This window comes from Galendromus occidentalis, unplaced genomic scaffold (genome assembly GCF_000255335.2).
Source record: "Galendromus occidentalis unplaced genomic scaffold, Mocc_1.1 scf7180000077475, whole genome shotgun sequence".
Lineage (NCBI taxonomy): Eukaryota > Metazoa > Arthropoda > Arachnida > Mesostigmata > Phytoseiidae > Galendromus > Galendromus occidentalis.
The window spans coordinates 1,576,014-1,588,069 of NW_003805463.1; the positions used below are offsets into that span (position 1 = coordinate 1,576,014).

A 12,056-nucleotide genomic window follows, 5' to 3' on the forward strand; every position below is an offset into this window, starting at 1 on the left:
GATATGATCGATAAGTAGAATCTGAGGGCGATACTGAGGCTGCAGAGTCAATGGATCGAATACTTGAGGTCTGTCTACAGGCCGGCGGCTCAAGTCCCTTCATTCGGGTCGGGAGGCATTATTTTTTCACTAATTCTAACTACGACGAACTGATAATTGGATGTTCTCGGTGCCCTGGCTGATGTCCGATGACAGTCAGTGCGCCCCGAACATTTGTCGGACGCTAGAGAGGCTAACGACATCCAGGTTGTCAATAAGCTCGAGATCGGTGACAAGACCCGAAGAAGTAATTAATGAAATGGAACGCCATTTACTTGATGACTCGAGGAGGAAGCGCTGGCCCTCGCTGTGATCTCCGGGATCATATGGCGAGCCTTGGCGCGGAGGGACACAATAATTCGTTCCCTTGCTCCGCACTCGGACAGACTCCTTTCGGTACGATCCTCAGGAATGGCAGCGGTTCCGCTCATGATGTTGCCGGCTCTCATTGTCCATACAGCAATTACAACACTTGCTGAATATTTATGTAAATTACCGCCCTCAGAGAAGAACACGAGTCAACTAACAAATTGCATACAAATGGCTGTTGGCAGATACGAGTTTCATTTCAATCGCCGCTCGCGATGAGCTCGTGACCGACTGCGGGTACGATATCGGTCTGTGCGGACCCACCCGGGAGACTTCGCCCGGCGCCCAGGATCTATCCTGCTTCGAAAAAGCCGCATTTCAGTTGTAGTTTCTCTGGGTCCGCGATCTCGCTCCGCTGCCTATACCAGACGCGTCGCAGTGGTTCGATGAAGCATGCCTAGAGCGACTCCTGCCGGGCTCTATCGAGTCGGTGGGAGCGAGCTCGTCTCCTATGGAGCGCTCTTTCGCCGGAGGATACTTCTCCCACAAGATTTCTCCGCCGACCAGCTCCCGGAGGGGATCCCTGGTGATCTTCACTGAGTCGCTGACGTTGCGCGTCCAAGCATGCATCAAACTCTGTACTTTCCTGAGTTCACAGGTCACGATCATTCGATACAGAGGGAAATGATGGGGATCGTGGTTCGTGAGCTGGTGGTTCTTTCTCCGTATTCTTGACCAAGACACACGGGGGATATCGGATCGCTGAGCGAGGCATCGCAAAGCAGAAATAAGGGTTCTCGAACCACGATGCGATCGTGTCTCACAAATCCTTCGGAACGATTTTCGAACGGATGGGCGTCCGAAATGGCATTTGCCAGTTTTTAGCCGCTCGATAAGGGCACCTTGGTGGGTCGGTCTGTCCCTCCATTCATCGCTCAGCTCTGCCAAACGACAAATCGTTGTTACGATGAAACTTGTGGCCCATAAAACTGTCGTGGCCCGAACAAGGCTAAACGATGTTACGCTGAATCCATTTTGCAGACTTCAGTTTGTTGAAATCACTTCTGTCTGCCTTCCGTAAGCGGGCCGCGACTCGCACCTCTATGGACCAAGGCGACCCATCCGTCACCTTGGTCAGCGGCCTATGCGCAGTTATCGTGATTCTCGACTTTCTCGCCAATCGACGCACGGGGAAGTCGGCACGGTCTCGCTACGGATGAAACAAGCGGAATACGAGGCAAATCCGTGAGATGGGTCTGAAATCCCAAATATTTTCTAGATAGGCATCTCGTGTTCTTGGACTACCCGTCGAGGAGACTTTGGCGCCAGGACTGCGGAAAGGGGGGAATCATGGCGGAAAAGACCGCGCGATAGCGTTCGCTATTCTAGGCAGTTGCTGACATGGTTTCCGTAAGAAAATGCAGAGGCGGCCAATTGACGGACTGCTTCTGAGCCATGGAAGCTCCCGTCCTCCGATCAAGCAGGCGATCAGCTCCCTCGGATTGTTTATCATGACTCTCGGGCTTCCTGATCATACTCGCCACCCGAGTCGAATAGGGCTTGGATCTCGTCCCCGCGAGAGCCGTGCTAGCTAGAGTGACCAAGGGAGATGCTCGCGCCATGCAGGCGTCGCTGTGGTCAGTTCCAGGCCAGAAGCGCTTTACCCATCGTTGCGGGTTGGCCGACGGGGAATATTTATTACTCTCGGTCGGTCACTCGGTTCGTTGGTTGGTCGGTCGGTCGGTGGAACGTTCGTTCGTTCGTTTCGTCGACCAACCCGCCGGCCGCTCGGTCACTCACGCACGCTCGCAAACACAGAAAGTGAAGAGCAGTACTGTGTTTCTCGACAACTTTGGTACGACGATCATTGCGACCTGGCATCGCGGTCCGCAGTGCTGACGGACAGCGTCATCTCGGTCATAAATAACATTCAACTAGCAGCATTCTGATTGCTGGCGACCTGTCCGCTCGGTTGTGGTGCGTGCTTCGAGGCAAAAAGCGAGCGTACATCGTGATGCGGACGTCTCTGCGAAAAGACATGCGGACGAGCGAGGTCATCATGGGGACCAGTAAAAGTGCGTGAGGTGGATTGGCTTGATCATCGAGAGAATCGTAGTCTCGGAATCATGTACGAGTGTTGGCGATGGTGGCTGAACCAGGCGACGATAGCCGCTGCACGAGCGACACAATCTTTGGCTGCCCCCGCGGACTCCAACGGTGCCGCCTCGGCTCAGAGCACGCTCCCCGGAGACTTCACCGTGACGAGAGGTTGTAGTTCCGATCGCGGATCAAGAGTTGTATGTATGTCGAGATCTCGGTAGAAATCGAGTAGGTTCGATTTGTACATACATATGTACCTTTATGGAAGCCCGTGTGCATCAAAGGGCTTTCTGAATTTAGTAGACTTCCTGGCTGCTCGCCGCCGGCAATCCCTCCTCCCTCCGGACGTCTTGGTGATTTGGAGTCATTCCAGATTTGGCTTGCAGAAACAAAATCCTTCCGAAGCATCGGATGCATTAGTCGCCCATCAAGCGAGACCATCAGGTCGGGCTGCAGGCAAGCGAGCGAGCTAGCTAGCTTCGTTGTACATCGTCTCCCCGCTTCATTTATCCATTTCGTTGCTTTTGTACGCGAACGCCTTGCCGCTTCCGACTGACTCCCGTAACTACCTACGTCAAAAGTCGATGGCGTTGACGTTGTCGCTTCCTTTTTTGGAATTGAAAATGAATTACGTTTCGAAATAACGAAAGCGAGAATCTATTCGCTGTCAATTTTCCTTACCGCCTGGAAGCAAGCTCATCGGTTCCTTCGCTGAGGGAAGTGACCACTGATCCGGCGAACCCGTTGGTGGCAAAATGGTGCAAGATTATTTTCCCCTTCGTATTAGTATGGCTGCCGTCGAACTCGGCTCGTAAACACGAGCTCCGACCGCTGAACCTCGGTCTCGGTCGTGTTCAGGCTTCAATGATTCTCGATGGACTTCGAGAATCGAGAATCCATTTCCCCCCACGAGGAAAGAAGCGAGCCACGAGTTGGAACAAGGAACATCGAGAGTTCACCCGGTGAACTCAACGCGGAACGAGGTTCCGAGAGGGAAACATCGAATAAGCGGCAGGGACTGTTATCTCACGGAGGGCATGATTCGACGCAGAGGACCGGATGCATCCTCGATAGTACATAGCTCAGATTGGCACCGCAATCTACGCGAGCCGTGCACGTATTCGTAGTCGAGGAGCAGCACCCCCTTCCATCCTCTTTCCCTTGGAAATGCGCGAACCGAAGCGGAATCAGTGGTACTATCTACTTTTCTGTGAACAATCACTAGCCAGAACGGAGTGATGGCTGAGACCGTAAATAATTTCTACGATTGAACGCGTTCTTCTCGGAGGCGATCGGGCCTACAGATTCACGTTCGCTTCCCGACGTGAAGGCGCAGCGCCCATCGAATCCTAGCGAGTTGGTTCCACTGAGAGAATTATTTACGTGAACAAACAAGATTCCCCGGCTTGGTAGGAGTAGTATTGAATAGTCCCGCCGAAAGCCGACCACATTGTGTTGAAGATGATCAATCTCCGCTCAATCATTCGTTGGCCACGAACGCTGTCGAGAGGTCATTAGTGGATCCAAATCGTCTTATAATGGCATTCCATGTCCAACTTTCATAATCGGGTGCAACAATTGGCGCAAGAATTCTTACGAAACTGTCATCACGGTTTGTCCGTCGACGGTCGACGTGCCGCGACTTTCGGCGACATATTTCTGTGCGTGCAATGTTGACGCCCCGGAACGGACTTGCGGCACAAGAAAAACGAGTAGATCTGCATCGACGAGCCGTAAGTGCGGAGGCCGCCGCCGTGAGGAAGGAATGTAGCCAGGACGCCATCGAAAATAAATGTTTCTTGTGTTTTTTCAGCACCATCGCCATCGACCCCGGTTGTATCTCCGGGGCAAAATGTTTCGCCGGCGCCGACGGTTTCCCCGCTGAGTCGGGAATACGTGTCCGGTGTCACATCCCCAGAAACATCACCTACCCCACCGATACAGTCGAATCGTGGAACACCCGATTCCGAACATCCCGTGATATATCCATGGATGAAAAAGGCCCACAGCGGCCAAGCTCAAGGTAAGGATCGAATCTAGATGATTCCGGCAATAATCGCGGGATTCGGTAATAGGACGACGCCAGGAGGGCCCTTGTCTGAGTCGACGAGAATCGGAGTCGGGCTCGGATGGGAAAATAAATCCGCTTGTAGATCCCTATCCTGTTGACCTGTAGTGGAAATTCGGGAGTCGCTCCGGAACTTGATGCCAGTGAGAGGTAGCGATATAGACATCATTCCGATCCGGGCTAGCAGAGTCACTCAGGTCTTTTCCCACGTCCATGATGTTCCTCCGTGGGAACTTTCTTCAAACAGAAGATCTTGCTATTAGGCTGTGCAGCAGGTCGTGCGCGGTGAGCCCGACTTGCGTAACGGAGCTAATGTTCTCGTGAAATATTCAACGCCTACGATAATGAACATTCTGATCTGTATGAAACGTCAGGATTGAAATTAACGGAGCAGAGATGAATACCGTACAGACGGAATGGCGCAGGATGGACTGGATATTCTCTTCGATCGATATTCCTCAGATGTCTATTAGGAAGAGATTTCTCGATATGTACCGAGTTATCTATAGGAATATTGATGTTTGGTGGAGCAAATCGGCTCAGGAGTATCTTATCCGCATACCAGGTCCGGTTTATACCGACCGATTGCCCTGAACATCACAGTCCATCCATTCGGCGATCATGTTCCGATGACTGATATACCAGCGGATTTTCCTCTGAAATGGGCTACAGGTCGAATTGAGAGCATCGAAGTGGAAGAAATGCCGTCAGTCGATTCACGGCTTCTTCCTCGATCCCCGAGCGCGTCGGTGGGAGTCCGTCTCAATTCCGCCTTCCAAGCAGGCGATCATGCGGAGCGAGTTCCCAAATGTGAGGAATTCTCTGCGAGGAGACTGAGAAAATTCTTGAATCTCTCAATCGGATCCTAAGGAGGTGGTCCTGGGTTTGAGTACGCATTCTTCAATCTATCCTGTGTAGGAGCATCGGGATCGCGCGGGTTTGACCAATGAGCCCGATTATCGGATGGTTCAGAGTTCCACCGCTGATCGAAATATCACCTAGTCGTCCTTCGCCACATGGAGCCATTATGGCCGATAAGCGAATGTGATCGTTTTTAACAACGAGGAGTTGTCCTCAATCGAGGCACGACTCGAACGGGCGTGGTCAATTCCATTTCGAGGGTCCACTCGAATATCGGCCAACCCTCACAACACTGTGGAGTGTAGATTTAGACACCACGATCGAGATTTCACCGTTCGTTCTCCATCTTGAACCCGAAATCCACGACAGCCCTTTTCGCTTCGATTCCGAGCCTCGCCGACAGGACAATCCCGTTTAAACCGGAGCTCCTTCCATGTCGTCATATTTAACTTGAGCAACTCCTATCAAGGTTTGCCCTGCTCCGAAAGCAATCAATAGACACACTCTGCGAACTTCCTCGACAAGCCCTGTATTCCACTTTGCTACCGAGGAGCTCGATGATGCTGTTGCCCCGTAAGAACTATGCGTTTTTGGGATGATGAAAGTTCTGACATGGCCGAATTTCAGTCGGCGATGGTTCGACGACAATAATGATGAGTAGACTCGCTCCCGCTCGAGCATTTATTCATTTATGCCGCTGCGGGAACGACCAACCGACCCGCCGGAACGTTCATCCGCTGTCGGACGGAGCGCTGTATCCGACAGACAGAGTTTATAATGATCGAGACGGCTCGGGAGCATTTCGCAAAACGTGCGAAATACTTTTTGCAATGAGAGCGAATTCCTGGATTGTTCGGCGATGCTGAAAAATCGCGGTCGGTGCCCCAGCCGCATTCCTCTTTTCGTCGATACGTCTTCGAGCCATTCATCCATCTATCCAATCGCTCATCCATTCATCCATCCCGCTTTCTAAGCCATCCATCCGTGCGTCTCTCGGTCGACCGAGGGTCCAAGCGTCCGTCGTTCGGTCCCCGCGCTCGTCCGTTCGCTCGGTCGGTCGTCCCAAAACTCGTGCGCACACACACACGCACATTATATGTATGTAACCGAGCACACTCGTCTCTCTCGTCCCCAACCCTCGCTCGCTCCCTTGGCCTCTCCTGCTCGGCGCGACATATATACTACTCACACGAGGCGGTCATATATATATATATACATACTCGCGCGCACACACACACGCACACATACATATATACAGCAGCGGCGGTGGCGGCGGCAGCACAAGGCAAGCGGAGGAGACATACATGCTCGCTTGGTGGATGGCAAGCGAGCGAAGCTGCCGACGGCTGCTGATGCCGCGGGTTCCTTCTTGTGAGGAAGGAAGCAAAAGGCCGCTCGGTCGGTCGAGCGCTCGCCTGGCAGACAGGCAGCTCGAGCGGCTTGCTTGGGCGACCGGTCCGTCGGGCGGCCGGGCACATACATACTGGCTGCCTCTCAGCCAATGGGATCTCTGCTGCTGTTGCTCCCGCTCTATCGTCCGTTCGTTCGCCAGATCGTTCTCCTGCTGCTGCTGCTGCCGCCAGCACCGCCACTACGACTCATACCATCAACTCTCACCGACGGCCTGCTTGTGCTCGCTGACTGGCGGGCAAGCAAGCGTCAGCCTGGAGTGCTGGCTGGATGGATGGATTGTTGCCAGCTCTTGACGATGCCGGCGACAGCGACGGTCGGTCGGACCGCCGGTCGATCAGTCCGTCCGTCTGTCCGTCCGTCGAGAAGGGGAAGGCAGATGACGAGCACAGCCCTGCTTGCTTTTGAAGCTTCGGCTCAAATTGCAGAATAATGTTCGGAGCATCGGCTGAGGGAGGGGGACGGCGTGTTGTACGCCCCGAGCACTAGCAGCGGAATGACATTAGATGGCAACTTGGACGAAGATGAGATAGCGCAGTCATCTTGGGTACTTTACGGGGCTGTCCTGCTGAACAGAGATCGTCGGGAACATCGAGGGGAATTCGGCCGTCAGTGCCGCCGCTGACCGGTGTACTGATTACGCGGCGAGCTTTCGATTGGGCGCTCCCCTTCGACGCTGCTTGACGCCACTCACCCCAAACGCGAAATGGCCTACCAGGCTGCCAGCCATGGTCTGACGTCTGAGGGATCCCGATGAGGGCGTGTGCCGGTAGACGGAGAAGCCATAGAACTTCCGAAAGAGATGCCGCCCTCGGTTCCCGAGGAATCTCAGCGGAGTCTCGAAAATACGGCCGACTTCTATGAGCGTGGACCTCATGCTCGAAGGGTGCGATGGAGGGTCTCGAGCCCGAGAGCAGTCTCCGCATCGCGAATCGGAAAAATCCTTCTCGGGAGGATCATCGGTGAAGTCTTTCGATGATCCGAGCGTCTAATTGAAGCTTTTGCCGTCACTGTCGGCGTGAGCAGCCTCTCCTACGGGGGAATAAAAGGGAAGGATACGACACGATAGTGTGAATAAACAAACACAAACGATAACAGAAAGGGAGGGACGTGCAGGCTCTCATGCGCGGTAGACTCTGAGAGGTCCGCAGACGAGCATGCCTTCCTATACGGAGAAGAACCCCAAAACCGCCGGGGCTGATCCGCTCAAGATGTTCGGACCTATGTACCTGTCGAGTCGGTTATGGAGTCGGATGCCGATACATCGCTGATGGGACATCTGACATCTCAAGATCAAGGATATTTTCCCCCGCCGCTTGAGACTTAATCGATGTCTGGAACGTGACATGAAAGAGCCTGCTCTTGTTACGATCGGGTTTTCACCGAACCTCGTGATGGTACTGATTCAAGGGAATAGGGTGGGCCGGTGAGCCCCTGGCGATGATTTCATGCTCCTTGTGGGAGGGTCTGGGAGGAAAATGCCGTAGAGGGTCGCCGAAACGACACGATAGGAACACGTTGCCATTTTTCGTCCTATGGCATGCTCTCGGGATGGCTGAGCCCTTTCTAGCTCTGCTCGAAGGAATACCGATCCTCCTCGAATACCGATCACGCACGTCCTGGTTCCGTGAGCGGGACTCACCCGGGGTGGTCCGTGAATGAGATCCCGAGGGCCTCGTGGAGGAAGCCATTCTTCTAACGAAGTCGATTATATTCCAGAAAACCGCGCTGTCGATGACTGGAGTGGGGATCCATATCCAGAACAAATGCGGTTCCCCTGCGCAGGCAATGAACATGCGTTCGGCAACATTATGGAGCCGAAACGCCAGAGAACCGCTTACACCAGACACCAAATACTAGAACTAGAAAAGGAGTTCCACTTCAATAGGTGAGCCTCGTTGATCTTTCTGTCCTGCTATGGTATATGGTATCGATAAGTCCAGCCTCTAATAAAACAACTCACTTTATTGTTTCTGCAGATATCTAACGAGACGACGCAGGATCGAGATTGCTCATAGTCTGTGTTTAACAGAGCGGCAAATCAAGATATGGTTCCAGAACAGGAGGTGAGCTCGAGAACTACTTCTCTTTCCACTGGAGATGATGAGGAGGAAATTAGGCAAGAGGAAGATTTCGGAATGAGCTTCAAATTTTGACCTCAGACGTCTAATGGAGCCAGACTGTGGATTTTCTCCGAAGGCTGATTGAAGCTCAGGAGAAGCCTGTCGTTGAGTTTGTCAATCCTTAGGGTTTCTGAGCATACATCTCCGAACCGCCTTCTGAATGTCCTTCTGAATTCCAGGATGAAATGGAAGAAGGATAACAAGTTACCCAACACGAAGAATGTCAAAAAGAAGCAGCAGAATCAACAAAATCAACAGCAATCTCAGCCTCGACCCGTGAGTGTCCTTGTGCTCCCACAAATTCTTCATCAGCGGCGTCCTCGTACAGGATGACCTTCCGATTCATTTCCTGGAGGAAAGCTTCGGAGACTGGCTCGTTCACGATTCCGCCTTCTTCCACAGGGTCAGACGGTGACGGTGCCATCGGGTGGAGGAGCAGGTGCCCCAGTGCTAGGAGAAACAGCGTCGCACAACATCGCAGCTACTCCGCCGTTAGCAGCTCTCGGAGCACAGCCTTATCTGTATCCGTCATACAATCCAGCAACGGGACCGAGTCAGCATTTAGCACAAGCGCCTCCGCAGCTGCCGCAACCGCCCCGCACCAGTGAGTACTCAGCCGATCCCCAACTAGTGGACTCTTGTGCGCGTTGATCGAAGTTCTTCATCAACGAGCGGCAAGTTGCGTGCAAGCACAAGACATGAAAGCAGGCCGGTGCAGCGGTTCCGACGGGGAGACGTGCTTGCGAAGGAAGGCGAACAGGCAAGCTAGCGAGCGGACGGGCGAACGGACGGTCGGTCCGACTAGGCCGACGATCGGGCTCGTGTACGGCCGAGAGGTTCGACGCCCCATTAGACGGACCAATTGGACGGTTGAAGTCATCAGACTGGAAATACTCGAACGACCCGTCTCCTAACTGAGATCCGGCCGATCCTGAGCCACAAAGCCAAGCAAGCAGCGAGCCAGTGAGCCTCTCAAGCCCCCACTGATCCAACGTTGGAGTCGCCTGTGCCTGTTGCCACCCAGGGGCAATGATAGACTACTGAGGGAAAGCTCAGTAAGTGTAAATCGACAGTGTTGGCGCATTCACACTAACAAAACTGCCTCGTGTGTCAATCTCATGGGATCGGAAGAAGGGCTGGCAAGCTTTCGGAGCTCTAAGAGATCTCGTATAATTCTCGAGGGGGGGGGGGGGCGTGTCTTTCCTTCAAGCCAATATCGCTCGGAGAATGCAGGCGAACGAGTATTCTTTCAATCTCGTCGATGTTTCCATGCAAGCTGGTCACTTCAATGGGACTGATAATCGCCAAAAATTGGCCGCGAACTTTTCATGTCCCGTCCGTGGGACGTAATCGGGGTCACCTGTTCTGGGGACTATCTTCCATGCACCATCCAGCCTCATGGACGCTAAGGTCAGATATCTTCTCTCGCTTGCAGGCAGCGCGTTGATTACATCTTCATCCTCCGAAGAACCAGTAGTCCAGACATGCATGATTTCAGAACCCACGTCGTCTCATCTGAAGAAAGAATACGGATTCACTCAATTGTAAATATGACCGATCATAGAGGGACACATTCAGCAGAGTTCGGATATCTCGAGGCGAAACACGAATCATTCGCTTCCGACGGAATGTCAATCGTCATCGACGCCAACAACAACGATGGAAACTTCTAGAAAGAGCCCGACGAATATTCGGTACCGAGACTAGGTACGAAACGGGCTACCCAAACTCTCTTCTCGTACTCGAAAACATCAATCAAAACTCAAGCGAACAAGCCAATCGTGCTGAAAGAGCTTTTCGAGCAGACCGAAACGAGCTTTGAAACATCAACTCATCGATGGATATCCGACGTGTGTGCGCTGCTAGCTCACACTCCAATTTTCCTTGAATGATGATCCAAGTGGGGGATGGATCGGAGCGATCTTGTAAAGATAGAAACTGAAATTCCAATCCTCTGTGTACATACTTAGGGACATATGTAGCCTATCAGACGGTGAAAGATTCCAATCTGCTCGTACTTTGCAAACAACCGATAAGTAAAACGGATAAGAAAAACGATGAAACGTACCAGCAAACAAACAAACAAACCAACCAACCCACCTAGCTCTGTTCAGTAAGCTTCCTATCTGAGGACTTTTCCCCGAGAAGCCATCACAACCATCTTTCTCATCCACCGATGGATCTTTCGATTGTGATAATGGCTGCGATGGAATTTGTTCAATCATTCTCTCTGGGATGGCGTTCGTACATTAAGATTGAATCAAACATGACAGACCCAACAACGGAAACTCTAGTCTTCTTTGTTCCCCTCGATATTCTGCTATATTCGCTACTCCCCGTCGATATGGGCTTGCAGACCCATGACCTGGGCTGATTTCCCTCCAATCAATTCAAGACGATCACTGACGGAGACGGTTTCATCGGGGCCTAAGTAGGGAAAATGACGACGTCGGCGACGGTGAGACGGATAAGGGAGTAAGTTACGTAAGCTTCTCGGACCTACTAGCAATGGACGTTACTCAACAACTCATAGCTGAGTATCCCGGATGTAAGTGTCTGCAGGAATGATTTTTGAACTCTTATCGATAAGAGCGGGTCAATGGAAGAAATGTGCAGGGAAAGCTGAAGGAGGGAGAACAGAGCTGGATCCGAAGCGTGTTCGAGCACTGCAGGTCTCATTGATTTTGGCGTTTCTTTTGGGAGATACTCACGTTTGTTTCAAATAATAAATGCTTGGCAGTATACATGGAACGAGTGATTCGTGAGAGGATCTGCGGGTGAATGATAGTTTGACAGGTGGACAATTGTAGAGCAATCATTCTGCGTGTTGTGTTTTCCCAAAAGTGGAGCGGGAGAGCCGGGTAGTGCAAAGACTAGTCTCCACTCGTCGAGTTTTGGCTGTCTGAATTGCGTGTAGGACGACGGGTGCGGACTCGCCGAGGAATTTTTTCGATGATGGTCCGATAATTCGGAGCATTTCTCGATTGACATACGGAAGCCCTCCCGGGAGGAAAAAGAATCAATTTTGACTGGATCCGCTGGCAAGCTAGACAACGATATACTGATTGTTCGAGAGGCGAGCCGCACCAGGCGTGGAACATCACAAGCGCTACAAAAAATCATTGGAAGAGTATCCATGTAAACTT

At 52.3% G+C, this 12,056-nt stretch overlaps 1 protein-coding gene across 1 annotated transcript; it reads left to right on the forward strand.

Annotated features, from left to right (window-relative positions):
* Positions 1-4,425: 4,425 nt before the first annotated feature.
* LOC100900312 (homeobox protein Hox-A4a) lies at positions 4,426-11,562 on the forward strand. The gene is made up of 6 exons (XM_018640154.2): positions 4,426-4,459; positions 8,573-8,675; positions 8,767-8,853; positions 9,090-9,186; positions 9,313-9,514; positions 10,346-11,562. The coding sequence occupies exons 1-6, from the start codon at positions 4,441-4,443 to the stop codon at positions 10,456-10,458; spliced, it is 621 nt and encodes a 206-aa protein (XP_018495670.2). The 5' UTR covers positions 4,426-4,440; the 3' UTR covers positions 10,459-11,562.
* Positions 11,563-12,056: the final 494 nt, after the last annotated feature.